Genomic DNA, 18,458 nt, shown 5'->3' with positions numbered 1-18,458 from the left:
AAAACATTCTTGGCCGAGAATGGAAATAAACAGGAGTAAGGCTGTTTCTCTTTGTCTTTGTTACTATTACATTAACCACCCCATCCAGGGGAGGCTTCACTTTTTCCTCTACTTTTTACTTTAACCTCTAAAATTTATTCAATATCTAGCACTTTGTAAAGTCACAGTTCATCCTGAGGCTTTAGCCTTGTTCAGAATATTCTTACAGCTCCATTTCACTCTTTATAATACTTGTTTTATGTGCCTGTTTTTTACCATCTGTTATAAATGGTTTTTTAACATCTGAATTCCAGAAAACTCTCTGTGCAGCACATCAGATTTTTTAGATACTTTTCCCTTTTTTCCCCTCCTCAGTGTGTTTTGCAATTATGCAGTCAGCATTATGCCTTTGAGAGCCTCCAAGCCTTCTCGAGCTTCTTTACACAGTTTCTGATCTTGGAATTGATCCTAATTTTCCTTTGAAAAACTTGAAATCTGCCTATCCAATATGTGCAGCCTTCCCCTTCCTTTCTTTCTTGATCTCCAAACAACACGGCTGCTTTCTCTAAAGCTTCCTCCTCCTTGCATGTTCCCACTCATGTTTTACTGGTGAAGATTAGTCCAAAGTAACAGTTTCTCTCATTTCTCCTCTACTTTCTGAAAGACAATTTTTATACAGACCGAAAGCACATCATCAGATGCATTGACTTAAGCTGAGTGACGCTTCCACAGATGTCCCCTGGTCAGTAATAATAGCTAACAGCTATATTTTGTACACTGCCACATGACAGGCACCATATAAGTCCTTTTCAGGTGGCTCCTCTTGCTTGTCTCCTCCCTTCGGGTTAGGAGGTGTAGGTGCTGTTGTTATGTCAACAATACAGATGAGGAAACAGGCTTAAGGATGTTGAGTTATTTGCCCAAGATTGCACAGCTTGTGAGTACCAAAGTTGGATATTTCCTAAATCAGATTCTTAATCACCGTACTGGGCTGCTTGACATGGTGCTTAATTACTATGCTGGACAAGATTCTAGTACTTCAAAACCTGTGTAGCTCTCAGACCACTGGCTGTGCACAGTAGGCACTTAAATATTTAATTTGAGGTTTATGTTTCTTGTTGATTTCCAGAGTATTGCCTTTTAGCTCTTACAAATCAATAAGAAAAAGATGAGAAAAATGGGTGAGGCACACTATTAGGCAATTCATAGAAGAAATGAATGGAAAGTGAAAAGATGCTCATTTTTACTAATCAAATATGTTTTTGATGGTTTTAGGAGACCCATTTTTTTAAATGGCAAGGCTCTTTCTGTTTATGAATAATGATACATGAAAAACAAAGAAAGCAAAAATATTTGAAATTCCAGAGATAATCACTATTAACACAACAAACATACACAAATTTTTTTTTTAAAGGTTGGCACCTGAGCTGACATCCGTTGCCAATCTTTTTTTTTCTTTTCTTCTTCTCCTCCCCAAAGCCCCCCCAGTACATAGTTGTATATTCTAGTTGTAGGTCCTTCTAGTTATGCTATGTGGGATGCCGCCTCAGCGTGGCTTGATGAGCGGTGCTAGGTCCATGCCCACGATCCAAACCAGTGAAACCCTGGGCCCCCGAAGCGCAGCGCATGAACTTAACCACTTGGCCACGGGGTCGGCCCCCACAAAATCTTATTTAATTGAGATATCAGAGTACTGTTGGTTTTTAAAAACTGAATACATTGTGAACATCACTCCATGTTAATAAATACTCAATGATATGATCCTTAATGGCTGTATAGTATTCAACTGTTTCTCATAAGAGATTGAAGCTCAGTTTGTTTCCTTTGTTCTTTTTTTTTTTTTTTTTTGAGGAAGATTAGCCCTGAGCTAACATCTGCCGCCAATCCTCCTCTTTTTGCTGAGGAAGACTGGCCCTGAGCTAACATCCGTGCCCATCTTCCTCTACTTTCTATGTGGGACACCTACCACAGCATGGCTTGCCAAGTGGTGCCATGTCCGCACCCGGGATCCAAACTGGCGAACCCCAGGCTGCTGAAGTGGAATGTGCGAACTTAACTGCTGCGCCACTGGGCCAGCCCCTCCTTTGTTCTTTAACTTTTTATATGTGAAGTAAAAGTGGTAAAGGATAAGACCTCAGATCTTATATATTTTTTGTTGTATTATTATTCTCTTTATTGAAATTACTTATTTACCATTACTCATTTTTGCTATGGTTTCTTCCACAGTTACTATTTTGCTAGGAAGAACTGCATTGGATGCCCAGTCACTGTGATTCATATGATTGATTCTTTGTATTAAGGATAATTATACTATCTTTTCTTTGAGAGGGGTCATTAGGCTAATTCGTTGAACATGTTAAGTGTTTTAATAAATGAGTATGTCATTTAAAGAGTTTTCTAAAGAGTAATGGAAGCTGTGTTGAAACATACTGGAAATTGATTGAGCTTTGGAGCAAGACTGTCCTGGTTCAAGGTTCAGATCCCAGCTCTACTAGATTTAGTTATGTAAACAAGTTGGGCAAGTCACTTAACATTCTAAGCCTCAGGTTTCTCATCAGGGAAACAGGGATGGTTATGGCTCTCTCACCGGAGGAATAATTTAACATGAGATGTTACACGTAAAGCACACAATGTAGTAATGTCAACTTTCTCTCTTTTATGCAGTTGGACAAGGAATTCTCAACCTTTTTTGTGCTGTTTACCCCTTTGCTAGTCTGGCAAAACGCATGGAAGGACGCTTTCTCAGAATAATGGTTTTAAATGCATAAAAAAAAACACTTGGGATTACAAAGGAAACCAATTATATTGAAATACAGTTATCAGAATACTTCCAGAAAACAAATTTATGGTGCTTTCTGTTTCAGATAGTTTTTTTGGACTAAGATGGGGAGTGAATGAGAAAGATAGGAAGGAGGGAAGAAAGAAGAGGAGAGAAAGGAAAGAAAGCTCATTGATATATATACCTGGTTTTGACTCCCTCCTAAGCTGTCACCCCAGATTTACAACGGGCTCCTAGACATTTCCACCTCAGCATCCTACCAGCAATTCAGATTCATCACCAGTGATGTTGGATGCCTTTCCTAAGCAAGCTTCCCTGTTTCCCTCATTAACACCACTCTCCCTGTTACCTCAAGTCTAGATCCTCAGATCACATTGGAGTTCTCACTTTTTCACCCTCTCCCTACTTCAAGTCAGTCATGCTCCTCTGTCGATTTTATCTCTACAGTATCTAATTCTACTATCCAAATGTAAGACCCTCTTTTCTCATCCTTGTCATTACAATACAGGCTTTTTCTGCTTGGTCTCCAACTTCCTACCTCTTCACAAAGTATCACTTGAGTGTTTCAGGCCAGTTTGATATCTTCTGTATCTCAAGTTCTACAGCATTCACAGATGTGCTGTACAGCGTCGGACCTAATTGTCAGCTGCCTCATTTACTTATTGGTAAACGCGTATTTGCTTTCATGTCTCCAGATATAATCTAAGTTCTTTGACGAAATGGACCACATCTTATACTTTTCTTTTCTCCCCAAGGCACTTAGCACAATTCTTAAAGGTGCTTCCGAACATCTCAGTAATCATCATAATTAAGTAGTTCCAGCTCCAAAAACAAAAAGGAAAAAAATTGACCTTTTCTTGTCAACTAAAGTTGATGATATCAGACCAAGTCTTTATGTCAAAAACCTACTGATAATTTTGTGGACATCTAAATTTTTACTAACTCACTAACTTAATTCCCCAAACTATTCAGTCATGGTTATTCTTACAGCGTTCCTTGTGGTTAAGAAAACCATGGCCACGGTTTCCTCTACTGTCAAACCTGCATTCGTCCTCATAGCCACCACTTGTAGCCCAGGGCCTGATTTATAATAGGTGATTAATACATTTGTTAGAGGAATTTAGCTTGTGCCTGGAAAATAACTTGTTTACTTTAAAAAGCCTGGGAATGTGCATAGATTATTACAAATACAAATTACAAAAACAAATATAATAAAAGCTTTGTAAAAAAAATAAATAGGAAGTATGTGATCTTAACAGTAAGAGCAGTTTTAGCAAAGTAAGCCTAAAATCATACGCGAGTCATCTTAGTGGGCTTTGGTACTTTGTTTGCCATTGATGTTCTTTCTTTTGGTTAAATCCTTTTACTTGTATTCTTAGGTTAAGACATCAGAATTTTATAGATACTCCCGACAGCTGCGCTATGAAGTTGAACAAGCATTGAATTACTTTCAGAACATTCACCAGCAGCCTTTGTTGGACACGAAATCAAGCCGCATCCGCTCTGCCAAACCCCAAACTACAGTATTCCGAGGAATGATTGGACATAGCATGGTTAACAGTAAAATACTTCTCTTAAAGAAACCAAGAGTCTGGTGGGAACTGGAGGGCCCACAAGTACCTCTGCGCCCGGACTGCCTTGCTATTGTCAATAACTTTGTGTTCTTGTTGGGCGGGGAAGAACTGGGCCCTGATGGTGAATTCCATGCTTCTTCCAAAGTGTTCAGGTATGACCCGAGACAAAACTCTTGGCTCCGGATGGCAGACATGTCCGTCCCACGTTCAGAATTTGCAGTTGGTGTTATTGGGAAGTTTATTTACGCTGTAGCAGGCAGAACCAGAGATGAGACTTTCTATTCAACAGAGAGATATGACATCACCAATGATAAATGGGAATTTGTGGATCCTTACCCAGTTAACAAATACGGACATGAGGGCACAGTGCTCAATAACAAGTTGTTTATCACCGGTGGAATCACCTCATCTTCCACCTCCAAACAAGTATGCGTGTTTGACCCCAGTAAAGAAGGGACCATAGAACAACGGACCAGGAGAACTCAAGTAGTTACCAACTGTTGGGAGAATAAGAGCAAAATGAATTACGCAAGATGCTTTCACAAGATGATTTCTTACAACGGCAAGCTTTATGTCTTCGGTGGTGTCTGTGTGATCTTGAGGGCCTCTTTTGAATCTCAGGGATGCCCTTCCACAGAAGTGTACAACCCAGAGACTGACCAGTGGACCATCTTGGCATCCATGCCAATTGGTAGAAGTGGCCATGGTGTGACTGTGCTGGACAAACAAATAATGGTTCTGGGAGGCCTTTGCTACAACGGTCATTACAGCGATTCCATTCTCACTTTTGATCCGGAAGAAAACAAGTGGAAGGAAGATGAGTACCCGAGGATGCCCTGCAAGCTGGATGGTTTACAAGTATGCAACCTGCATTTTCCGGAATATATACTGGATGAGGTCAGACGTTGCAACTAATGACATCTTTCTCCCTTAAAAAAAGCCAAACAAAAAATTTGTTTGTGACAAAGTAATTAATTAAAAAACATAAAGAAAAACCTCACCAGTTTTACTATCAAAGCCATTGGTCTAATATCGTAAAGATTTTTTCATTCTGTGCTAGCATCCTTGTTTTTCTTTTTAGTGGCCTCAAACTCATGCAATAAGTTAATTCTAAGCACTAGCTCTTGAAACTACTTCCAGAAGCAGTTTAATAGAATGATCCACTTATCTGGGAAGTTGATTTTATGCTTTAAACATTTCTTTCAGATGTCAGCATAGGAGTCATGCATCTTCTCAGAGAAGACCTGATAAGTGTCACTGGATGTAATTTCAGTTCCTATCTCTATCTGAAATCTTTTTGAACATTTATTTCAGTGTACTTCAGTCTGTTAGACCTTTTGGTTTTATTCTTTAAGTTTAAAACTCTTGACTTTTTTGCATGGCTTTTTGCTGAAAATGCAAAAATATAAATTTTCTACAAAATTAACTTTTTTATATTCAAAACACTATTTCTAAGCTGCCTTCTCTTATCTGCATTGTGTTAGTGAAAGCATATCCATACTTGCATACATCTTATGAATATATAAGGCACATCCTCTTTTATGTGTGATTAGGATTCTATATTTTTAAGCTAGTGCACTTGCACACACGGTTTGCCATACTTGTTGAATTTTAGATGTAATGTCTTTTCATGTATTAACATTTTTAGAAAGTTAAAATAACTGGAGTCCTCATTTGGTATCAAAGTAGCCTGTCTTCAGTCCATACTGATTCAGTAATATTTGAACTCCTTTTATTCCTGAAACAGGTATGGATTTATGAAAACTAACATTTTATATTTTATTTTCAAAAGTAAACGTTAGTGTTCCTTATCAATGTATGTCTTCTTTTTGAAACTGTTTCCTTTGCAGTCTGTTTAATGTTGCCCTGTTTTTAGTGAGGATCGGAGTGGTATATGCCAAGCCCTGGCCCTGCAGCGTGCAAGCACTTTTACAGAGAATTTAGGTAATACCAGACTCCTAAATAAAGGCCCTTAAAAGTAAGTGCAACTCCCATTCTTTACATTCAATAAGGCTGCTGCGTCTCTTGTTGAATGGAAAGTAGCAACTTGTGGAAAATTCAAGCTCAGTTTTGACTTAGAGGTAAGGAATAGAATTATAATCTTACCGGTCATATCTACTCGTTTAGTTAGTACAAAATACGTGGCGGCACTGGGGATATAAGCCCTCAGCTTTTGTTTTATTTACTGAAAGCTACTAGCATGAAGGATACTAACTTCAAAGTTCAGAATGGATCAAGAAAAGCTGTTTAAAAGCATTTATAGTAAGTGTTTTAGGATTAGCCGCACCTGTCAACTCTTTAAACTCGAAGGAAAAACAGATAGTTGACAAAATTAAGCAAGAATAACCAGGGAGTGGATCATTCAAATTGATGCCATTTTCTCCTGAGTAGAGTCTATATCTGATAAAGACTAGATCTATACTGGCAAAACTTGCCAGGTCTTAGGATATTGGTGCAATATTGCAATGCCTTCTATATGGCTGTTGTATAAATTTTCTAGTTTCACTTTTTTTTTTTTTTTTTGCTGCTGCCACCACTGAACATAAAATGGAAGAGTGAAGTCATGGAAATGTGAAGACTTTTGCTTTGGTTTTTTTACAATTAAATTAGATAACTATGAAAAAAAGCCTGATTTTAAAACTCCAAAACTGGAGGCATTTGCGTTTAAGAAACAGTCAGGCACACAAGTAGTTTTTGAAAAAGAAAAACATTGGCATTGGTTTTAGAAATCAAGTTAGTAATATTCTTTTGTATATGAGACTTAAATTTTTATTAAATGGTCCTGTCATTTACTTTCAGTTTCTAAAAATGAAATTCAGTGTCTTTGTTTCCCATGGTAATATGGGTAAAAATCTTTTTTTACATTTTAAAAATCATTTTTAATCATTTTACTTTTGAAAACTAGAAATTAGATTAGCTGTTTAATTTTTTTCTAATATATTAGTTTGTTTAGTGTTTTGTATGTGTGCTGTCTTGCTTTAAAGAAAATAACAATAACGTCTTCATTATTTTCCTTGTTGTCTTTTGCTGGAAAAGACCGAGACAGGGTACCCCATCAGGCTTTTACACTCCAGTGGTGGTTCTCTTTAATTGCTTAGGTATGACTTCATAGCCCTAATTGCGGTAAGATCTGGGCAAAAAAAAATGAGTATTCTTGGTCCTCCATTCTAAAGACACAAGGCCAAGGTCAAAGTTCATGTTTTGGAAAATTTGTGAAATCTTGAACTAACTCTGGGTTCAGCTTCACACGTAAGTCATGTCTGACCTGATGTTAGCTGTAATCAGTTTTGAGCTTTAAGAATAGTTGCTGTTGCTTGGGTTCTGAATGTATGAGGAAACTTTTCTGTTTATATGTAGTGCTAACTTAGGTAAAGTCCATGATTAACTTACATTCCCTTTTAAAATTATGGTTTAATTGCTGAAAGAGATTTATTTTTGTTATACTAAACTATGGAAAATTTTTTCATAGAATTTTTTTCAAGTTTATTTTTTGCGTGCTTCATTTGGAACCATTTTTGTTTATATACATTGTATGTGCTCAAAATAGTAGTTTTTTTAAAAATTCAGTAAGAGATTTGAAACTATTCAGTGTAACTGTTGTGATCTTTGTGTGTTAATTTTCACTTTACATTTTGAATGCCAGACTTTACAAAAATAGCTGATCTTCATTAATTGCATCTTAGAAACATTTGTTCTCTTCTGTGTCTTTGACCTTCTAAGTTTTGATGTTAATTTGCTTAAAGAAAATCCTTGCACTACAACCTTTTCATAAAATTCAAGATTCTCACATTGAAAGTTTTGTATTGGAAGAAATACTACTGGTTTTCAAAAAGCAAAGCTTAATTAATCAAATTCTTAGCTTTTCTTGAGACAGCTTTCTGTGTCCTCATTGCTCTGCTCTGTGTGTTACTATCATTTGTGAAATATTGACTGAGCCCTTCACTTATCTTTTCTAAAGCAGCACCTTTGGACACCTCATTCTGGGAAGCCTGCTCGAGTCATAGTAAAGGACACACACATTTGTGTGGGGAGAAGTGGTAAAAATGGAGAGTTTTGTCTTAATTACATGAAACTAAGCTTTAAAATATTTTATAACAAATTATTTGAGCTGCATAATCTAAACATGTCAAACGTTCAGTGGGACTATTTTTATATATGTATATGTGGTTGTAGGTCATAACATTTCAGTTTATAATATAAATCGTTATTTCAGTTTATAAGCTATCTCAGAAAAGACTAGCTCTTTTGAGAATACATAATTTAAAGTTTTAGACTGAAGTAAAACACAACATAGATAATAGTGTAAATTAGGTATAATTGAGGGCTATATGGCAGTAAAACTGCTAGTGCCATTTTCCTTGTTTGCCTATTATACAATTTTGGGGTTTTTTTGGGGGTTTTTTTTGTACTCTGACCATTTTTAGGGATCATACGTTTGTTCAGTTGGAGTAGAGTTGGTTTGGGAATAAATATCTTCTAAAAAGAGATTTATCTTAAAAACGAAAATCCTGAAAAATTAGTTTATTGAGAGTTTATAAAGTCAAATATTCAATAGACATAGACTGGAATAGGTAAACTCATGGAAGTCATATCCTTTCAGTATACAGTATAACTTCAATATTACACGAGTAACAGTGAGAGAATGCCATCAGCTTTGTTCCCCCTTAATATTCTTAGATTTTCTTTGTACATCTTTGGGAACAACTACATTAAAAATCTTATTAATCAGTATATCAGTAAGGATTAGGTGTTTGCTTTCTGAAGGAATGTTCCAGTGAGGTGATCGGAGAGGTTATTTTCTACCTAACTTGTATATGCCCTATACCTCTTGGGCATACTTTGTCTATAGAAAAATATTTTGACCTTTAGGTACATTTTGGGCCAGTAGTCAAATAATCCTAGGGCCGATTTAAAAATCTTAGAATAATTTAAGGTTTGCCTTTTATACCTGTTTTGAAAGCCTTTACATTTTTGTCAGGTAATTTTTCCCAAGCCGTGAATATAATCTATTCAAACATGTTTATGCTATCCATTCTGTTTTTAAATTGAAAAAAAATGTTAAAAGTGTTTATGAAGAAAAGTTTAAATAAAATATTTTTAATCTTTAAAATATATTGCTTTATCTCTTATTATTTACTATCTTTATATAATCCATCACTTTCAAAGCCACTCATGACTTGATTAGCAGTATACATTTTGTTTTCCTGCACCATGCCAAGAAAGTGCCACAAAAATGTGATTTCTACCAATGCTTTCAGCCACAAATTCAAATGAGAGCATTAGAGTGAAATTATTTACACTTACATGCAATGGAAATTTTATAATGAAGCCAAGTAATTAAAGTTCCACTAACACAGAGTTTTGCAGAATGGAAATAGAGAATTGTGAAAATCATTTACAAGCCTCAAGCCTTAGTTTGGTGACTTTTAGATTTCCTTCCACATTTTGATTCACTGTTCTTAAATGCATTGCTGAAACTAGGAAATAGGCAGAAATGAACCTGCTACATCCCAAGCACTTGGATATACATGGGCACGTGTGTGCTGCCTTGAAAATGGACTCCAGAGAAACCTCAGCAGGACTCCCTAGGTCCTGGCCTCAAGCCACCTTTCCAGCCTCCTCCTCTCTGTCACTTCCTACACTCCATTCTGTCGTGATCTTTGTGTGTTAATTTCCAGCCTCAAATTACTTGCCTTTCCCCTTCCCTGCTTGCAAAATCCACTTATTCTGCAAAACCCAACTCAAATGCTTTCTCCTCCCCTCCTGAAACCTGTGTTCTCTCTTCCATTGAATTAATTGCCTCTTTTACACTCAACATATTTATAGCTCTTATTTCATCTGATTTTGCATAAAAGTGGGGTATAATTCTCCACAATTAGATCGTAGTCTCCTTAAATGAAAGCACCTTCTTTTATTCCTCTTTGCACCCTCATATCTAGCAGGCTACTTTTTGTACACCATAGGCACTGAGCTAAATGTTAATCGCAGCTCATGACAAATTCCATGAGTTACAGACAGATGCTGTAGGCATTCGGAAGAGGGAGATAGTACAGTTCCCCAGGGGTTTTGTCTCTGCTTGCTGCTCAGGCTACACGCTCCCTGCCCAATCTCATCCACACCTATGGCTTCACATACAAGTTTTATTCAGATACCTGTCAAATCAGTATTTCTCAAGTCCAGAGTTCCAACTATCTCCTGAACATCTCTCACATGCTATTGGAATTTCAAACTGAACAAGTGCAAACCTGAATACATTATCTCCTCCCCAAAAACCTGCCCCTTGTCCTGTATTCCTGGTATTACTGTGTCGTGCTACTATTGCCTGGGATTGTTCGAGTCAGAAAACTGGGAGTTGTCTACCAATGCCCCTCTCTCCCTTCACCCCAGCATCGTAGTTCATCCAGTCCTATCAGTTCAAGCTCGCGACTGCCCTCTCCTCTCCATCCATACTGCCCTCATTCAGGCCTTCAGCATTCTTGCTGGCCTTCTGGAGCTTTCTTTCTGATCTACCTCCACAATCCATTTTCTACACTGGTGCCAGAGGGAGCTTTCAAAACGTAAATCTGATCCTGGGGGTCAGCAGCCTTTAATAAGCTCCCTTCACCCTGAGAATAAGATGCAAATTCCCTAGCGTGCCACACAAGGCCCTTGGTGTTTTGCACCCCTTAAACCCATTTGGCCTCTTTTATACCCCATATTCTAGCTATGCGAGCTCCTTGGAGTCCCCTGAGTACACATTTTCTCCAGCCTCTCTGCCTTTGCACATACTCTTCCCCTCTTCCTTTCCTGGCTAAGCCTTTTCTTGGCCTTCAAGAACCAGCTGTGCATCATGGCCTCTGTCAAGTCGTCTTTAACCCCTCGGGCCAGGTTAACCGTGCCCTTGGTCTTACCATAGCACCTTGTGGATACCTAGACCCCCCCGCCCCGACATTTGATTATAACTATCTTCTCTATCCCACCCTTAACTGTACTCTTTGAGAGCAGATACTGTGTCTTTATCTTTACTTTCTAAAGAGTCTCACTTAAGGTCTGGCACATGGTAAGTCCTTCTTAATAAAAATAGAACCCAGAAACTTGGAAGGTCACCAATGAAATGCTCCTGGTGAGGAGGGGAAGCTGTATCAGCTCGATTGTCTGCCAAAATTGACCTCCTGAGGAATTTCCCTCCATTCATTTCCACTGTCACCGCTCCCTGTCTAGAAGACTGATGCATGCAGCTGTCACAGTGGTCAACAGCTACTTCTTCCTTAACATCTCAGTGTTTCTGATCCAGGCTAAAAACTTCAAGTAAAGCAGACCAAAGGGTGTTTTGCAGATCATTAATCCCATGAAATGCTCTGTGGGGGAAAAAATGGTCGGTGTCACAGTAATCTTGAGAAACACTACATATAATTTCTCTTTCTTAGAGAATCTCAACAAACAGCATATTAAAGGCTCTGAGAAGTCCTGATGTTAACTCATTTTGATTTTGTTTAGTTCATGGTAAACTAAACATTTAGCCATGGAGCTCTTTTTTTCAGGGCATATATATGATCCATGAGTGCTCTTGAAAAAGCTGGGCTAAGGAATAATTGAAGGAAGACAAGTGCAGAGGACCACAAATTCAGGTACTTTGGTCTACAGAACAGGACTTCCTCCTGCAGGGCCAGTTAGTTTCCAGGCTGAAGTCGACATTTTGCCAAGGTGACATTACCTTGGGGATTTTATATCCCAAGGAGGGTCCCACTTTCTCCCCGCCCGGGAGTAGGATGAATTTGTATAATTAATTTGTACAACTTGTATGATTTAAGGAGCAGGACTTCCAGAATGGCCAAGGAAGGAGCTCAGCAAATCCTCTCCCTAAAAAGCAATGAAAAAACTGAACAAACTTACCAAAAAAATGTAAAGACTCTGGAAATTGACCAAGGCATACCAAAGTGAGAAGCATTTATTCAAGGAAATGTACTGAACTTCAATAAAAACAGTGGGAGTCTGTGCTATTTGAGCCTGGGGTTGCTTCCATCCTAACTTCTTCCCCCAGCTCTGTGGTGCAGAAGTCCTCCCAGGACCACCAGAGGTGCTTGTCTTTATTTGGAGCGGAGTGTGGAGAATCCCATATGTCATTGTGGCCAACACTGCAGCTAGCCTGAGGTCTCAATAGTGATTGGGTTTAGCAATAGTCTGGCAGGCAGACCCGCCAGGAATTTTTTTTTTTTTTTTTTTTTTAGGAAGATTAGCCCTGAGCTAACATCTGCCACCAATCCTCTTTTTGGTGAGGAAGACTGGCCCTGAGCTAACATCCGTGTCCATCTTCCTCTACTTTATATGTGGGACGCCTACCACAGCATGGCTTGCCAAGTGGTGCCATGTCCGCACCCGGGATCCTAACCAGTGAACCCTGGGTTGCTGAAGTGGAACGTGCGCACTTAACCGCTGCACCACCCGGCTGGCCCCGCCAGCCAGGAATTTAACAGGAGATCTTGGGAATGAGACAGCCTAGAATCCCTGGTGGTCCAGAAAACTGTGCTCATCGACAAGGCTGTGTGCTCCTAAGGGGAGACCTAAGTAAGAGGGCCCTAGCAAGCTACTTGTCCCTGGCTGGATGTGAGGCCTTGCAAACACAGAAAATAAAAGCTGGAATAGACTTGGAAACTTCTCAAACCTTGAATGCATTCCCCAGGCCACACACAGATTCATCAGCAAAAGGTGGAAGCCTTACTGGCTCAAGGTGTTTTAAGTGTAACTTCTGGCCAATCACTGGCTGACCACTAAGCTATGCTGACTCGGGTGATCCCTAGGGATCAAAGCTTAAAAATAAAAAGAACTTTCAAAAACCCAAACTGAGCAGAGCCATCAGTGGCTGTACACTGGGGTGGGGAGGGGCGACAAGGTGGGGAAGAGACTCCACAGGATTCGTCCAGGCAAATCACTAAACACATACAAACCAAAGAACAGCAAAAACGACCACAGATTCAGAGTTGCTACAATACATTATCTAGAATGTCAAGTTTCCAACAAAAAAAATTATGAGACATGGAAAGAAACAGGAAAGTATGACCCATACCCAGGAAAGTAAGGACTCAATAGAAAACTCTTGATCAGAGTGTTACGGAGATGAGTATAATTACAGTTTTGTATCCTGTATTTCACATAAAATTTTAGTAGAAACAATTTCACTAGTCATTAAAATTTCTTTGAAAATACTATTTTTAGGATTGCTTGGTGTTCCATAATATGGCTATACCATAATTTTTCTAACTATGCCCCTATTATGAGACATAGCTACATTTTTAAAGTTCTTTGATTTATATATATATAGTATCCACACTTCTATTTCCTTAATGTAGTTTTCTAAAGATGGAATAAAAAAATGAACTATTTAAAGTCCCTGACAGGGGCCAGCCCCGTGGCTGAGTGGTTAAGTTTGTGCGCTCTGCTTTGGCAGCCCAGGGTTTCGCTGATTCAGATCCTGGGCGCAGACCTAGTACTGCTGGCTCACTCAAGCCATGCTGAGGTGGCGTCCCACATATTAGAGCTAGAAGGACCTACGACTAGAATATACAACTATGCACTGAGGGGCTTTGGGGAGAAGAAGAAAATAATAATAATAAAATAAAGTCCCTGACAAATATTGCTAGATTAAGCTCCAGGAAAGTTGTACAATATTATACCCACATCAGCAGTGAATATGAGTTTATTACCACACGTTATACTTAAAAAAGAAATAAAGAGGGGCCGGCCCTGTGGCACAGCGGTTAAGTTCGCACGTTCCGCTTCTCGGTGGCCCAGGGTTTGCCGGTTTGGATCCCAGGTGCAGACATGGCACCACTTGGCAAAAGCCATGCTGTGGTAGGTGTCCCACATATAAAGTAGGCGAAGATGGGCATGGATGTTAGCTCAGGGCCAGTCTTCCTCAGCAAAAAGAGGAGGATTGGCAGCAGTTAGCTCAGGGCTAATCTTCCTTAAAAAAAAAAGGAAATCATTAGCAATCTAATAAGTAAAAATTGTACTTTAATTTCTATTTCTTTGATTATAGTGAGCGTTGAGTAATTTTTCACATCTATTTACCATGTATGTTCTGTGAATTCCTGTTCATGTCATTTATGCATATTTCAATGGTATTTTGGTGTTTCATAATGGATTTGGAAGGATTCCTCATCAACTATGCGTTATCACACTTGAGTATACTATTCCAAACAATGACTAAGTATCTTTAATTACTGGGGCCATTCAAAAAAATCATATAATCAATTATTTCCTTAAATGTGGAAAGCAAATAAAACAGAATTTAGAGAAAACAAAAGGGATGGGAGTTATACTGACTGAGCGAAATGATTAAGAATCAAACATATTTGAGAGATAGGAGAACTGATAAAGATATTGAGAAAAGTATGGTATACATTACAGATTCAAAAGAAAGCACATTCAAAAGTTAGCAAACAGCATTCCCCTTAGATCTGGAGTATGAGAAATTTCTTTGTAGGGCTCCATCTTCTGTAATGGAAATACACATTCAAACTTTTATTGAATTTCTGCTATGTGTGCTAGTGGGAGAGAAGTTAGGTGGGAGTGAAAAAGAAAAACAAGATCCACTCTGCTCTCAATCTAATGAGGAAACATAAACAATTAAAAATCACTTAAGGCAAGAAAAGGTGCTAAACAGAGGAAAAAGCAGGATGCTGTGGGGGCTCAGAAAGTTATAATTACTGTTGATGAGAATCAGGAAAAGGTTCATGGAGGAATTGGCATTTCTACTTGGTCATCAAGATTAAGTAGGCTTTCTCTCAGTGGAGAATATAGAAAAAGGTTTTCAATAAAGGATGTGCAAAAAAGCACAGGAGGTCACACAAGACAGGAGGTTGTGACCCAGGCATACACCCAGACCCAATCTATCGGCCTTCCGTTCAAGCGGACTGTTGTACTGGTAGATGTAAGCAACATAAGACAGCACCTGTAAAAATTGGTTATGAATGAAAAAATGGCTGAAGACCCATTTTAACTCATTAAAAAAAAATTTTCAACTGAGAATTTAAAAAAACACTGACCATGGAAAATTTAGACTCTGTAAAAATAATCAACACAATAAAACCGACAATGGCAAAAACTTTATACAGTTACATTTGTAGTCTTAGGTTGGGCTCCCTAGAAGCTGACTCCCGAGGAGAATGAGAGTACAAGTAATTTATTCGAGTATGCATCAGTAGGGGGAGGGGAAGGAAGATAGGGATGGGGATGAGCCCGTAAAGGGTCCATCATCAAGCAGTTTTCCACTGAGGGCAACTGGGTTCAATGCCCTACCCACTCCCCAGAGAACTGGGAAAGAACATGTAGAACATACCTCAGTCATCCCCCAGAGGGTGAGGAAGCCGCGGTGTTCCTCCTCCAACTGCTGTCTCTCGCGAGCTCAGGCTTCTTCCCAGGCACAGTGACTCCCCAGCACTTCTGGCCAGGGCGTCAGCTGACGGAGAGCTCTCAAGCAGGGAGTTGCAGGGGTCACCATTCTTGTGTACTGAAGGGTGAGTGCCAAGGGGGTTTGGGTGGGCCACCACTACTGTCTGCTCCATTTGTTACTGACTCAAAACTACCAGAAGAATCACATCTTCCTGATAAAATTTAGGACCACAAAATTTGCAACGCGGGAAACTGGCAGACATAATTGTCATAAAAGTAAACTCACTTGTAAGAGGTTAAAACTAAAAAAATTTTATTCGGACAAATTTTAAAACAAATCTTCACGGTGACATTTTGTGAATAAGAATTTTCCAGATTAGGGCCGGCCCAGTGGTGTAGCAGCTAAATTCGCACGCTCTGCTTCGGCGGCCCGGGGTTCGCAAGATCGGATCCCAGACGCAGACCTAGCACCGCTCATCAAGTCATGGTGTAGCCGGCATCCCACATATAAAGCAGTGGAAGATGGTCACAGATGTGAGCTCAGGGCAAGGCTTCCTCAGCAAAAAGAGGAGGATTGGTGGCAGATGTTAGCTCAGGGCTAATCTTCCTCAAAAAAATTTAAAAAATTTTCCAGATTAAAATAATTTCAGTAAAATGAAAGCAAATAAAAAAATACTGGAAACATTTTACCTGCATTATATAGAAAATTGATATCAAGGAATTAAATTGATTTGAGTTTGCTGAGGAAAATATGTTCTTCATAAAATTTCATCAATGTTGGCATGATTCTGATTAGAATGTTTGTACTCACAAACATGGAGTCACAGTGTCCTCAGGCTCAAAACAAAAGGAGGGATCGAAACATCCTGTTCTTGAATTGCTAGAGGCCAAAAAATGAAGAGGATTTGTGCCAGGGGAAATTGCATGGGTAAATGCAGAGTGGAAAAGCATATGGAATGCTTTGGGAATGATGAATTCCTCACTGACAGAGCTATGGGAGCAGATGTTAAGCAAAAAAAAAAAAAAAATCATATTCATGAATATTCTGTGGATCTGCAGATTTCTTTGTTGAAAGAGGATAAGAGAAAAATTGGATCTTACAGCTCTCCAGTGAAACTCCTCACAACTTTTCACTAAAATATCCCATGACCTTACAGGAAAAGAATAAAAACCCATTAAAATGAGAGACTGACAGATAACATAATATAAAAGTGTGAGCAGTCTTGAAAATAATTTTAAGGCAAATGGAGTTAGACTGAGAAAAATAGATCCATACCTCACTTTATGGAACACTCAGTCTTCCCTTCATGAAAAGGAGCAAGTGGAGAAAGATTTGCTTTTAAAGGTACATTGTTCTTGCTCTGCCAACTGAGACTGGGGCCTTTCCTAGCCAGAGGACCGGGCATTCACCTCTCTGGATTCCAAGGAGCTATACTGTGAGGCAGGCAGTTTTCTTCCTGAGTTTTGCCCCTTGCCTTGAGCCCCTTCGTCCCCACACCCCAACTCCTCAGTCTACCCACTGTCTGTTTACATTTTTACATTGAGACAGAACCACCCCAGTAACCAACTACCCCAGTAATCAAAAGGCAGACTGGCGTGGTATAAAGCACGTCCTCCCCCATTACTCACTCACTGTAAGTGACCACAGACACAGGAAGAACTGTTTCACTTACTGCCATTGGCTTCCAGTGCCACAGAAGGAGATGACGAGAGGAGGGCGATTAACCACCAAAGCACAAAGAGGTGCAATAATGGAAAGCCTGTGAGAAGCTGAAACATGGACTGGAAGCCGTGCCCATCAGCTCTCCCACTTTCCAGCTGCAGACTTATCAAGGGGGTTGAAACCACTACCCAAACGAAGTTGGGACTAAAGACAACCCACAGTTCTGTTGACACACTAAATATGAAAAGGTCTTCCCTTATCTGTGTCTGATATTTTTTTTTTTTTGAGGAAGATCAGCCCTCAGCTAACTACTGCCAATCCTCCTCTTTTTGCTGAGGAAGCCTGGCCCTGAGCTAACATCCGTGCCCATCTTCCTCTACTTTCTATGTGGGACGCCTACCACAGCATGGCTTGCCAAGCGGTGCCATGTCCGCACGCAGGATCCGGGCTGGTGAACCCTGGGCCGCCGAAGTGGAACGTGAGAACTTAACCACTGCGCTGCCGGGCCGGCCCCATATGTTGTCATTCTCAGTGCTGTCAATTTGGACTCCTAGCCACCCTGTGTAGCAGAGTGAACCCTTCCTGGTCTTTCTGCACCATCCTCTCACCTTCCGGCGCTCCTTCAGACAATGCTCCTGTGAAAGATGACTTGAGCGGAGCCATAGTAAAATAGAGCTGGAGCAGCCATTTCAGAGGAATTGCCTTGCACATCTTGTTTTCTTTATCTTCCCAACTGGACCAAACTGCCAACATTCCAAGAAGTCAGTAAGGACAAGAATATCCTGTTTGTAAGGACTGATAAAACTGGACATTGGGGGCCCACTTGGTGGCGCAGCGGTTAAGTGCACACGTTCCGCTTCTCGGTGGCCCAGGGTATGCCGGTTCGGATCCCAGGCGTGGACATGGTACCGCTTGGCACGTCATGCTGTGGCAGGCCTCCCACATAGAAAGTAGAGGAAGATGGGCACGGATGTTAGCTCAGGGCCAGTCTTCCTCAGTAAAAAGAGGAGGATTGGCAGTAGTTAGCTCAGGGCTAATCTTCCTCAAAAAAAAAAAAACCAAACAACTGGACTTTGCTGATGACCAAATTGCT

General features: G+C 39.7%; 1 protein-coding gene across 1 annotated transcript in view; it reads left to right on the top strand.

Annotated features, from left to right (window-relative positions):
* KLHL15 (kelch like family member 15) overlaps positions 1-9,442 on the top strand; it is a 34,282-nt gene extending 24,840 nt beyond the window's left edge. The window contains exon 4 of the mRNA XM_023633811.2: positions 4,138-9,442. Coding sequence (XP_023489579.1) covers positions 4,138-5,247 — 1,110 coding nt within the window. The 3' untranslated portion in view covers positions 5,248-9,442. The remainder of the gene's footprint in view (positions 1-4,137) is intronic.
* The last annotated feature ends 9,016 nt before the right edge of the window (positions 9,443-18,458 follow it).

This window comes from Equus caballus, chromosome X, assembly GCF_041296265.1.
Source record: "Equus caballus isolate H_3958 breed thoroughbred chromosome X, TB-T2T, whole genome shotgun sequence".
In the NCBI taxonomy this organism is placed as follows: domain Eukaryota; kingdom Metazoa; phylum Chordata; class Mammalia; order Perissodactyla; family Equidae; genus Equus; species Equus caballus.
Note: the sequence above shows the minus strand (reverse complement) of the source record. Positions and strands in the feature narration are given on the sequence as shown.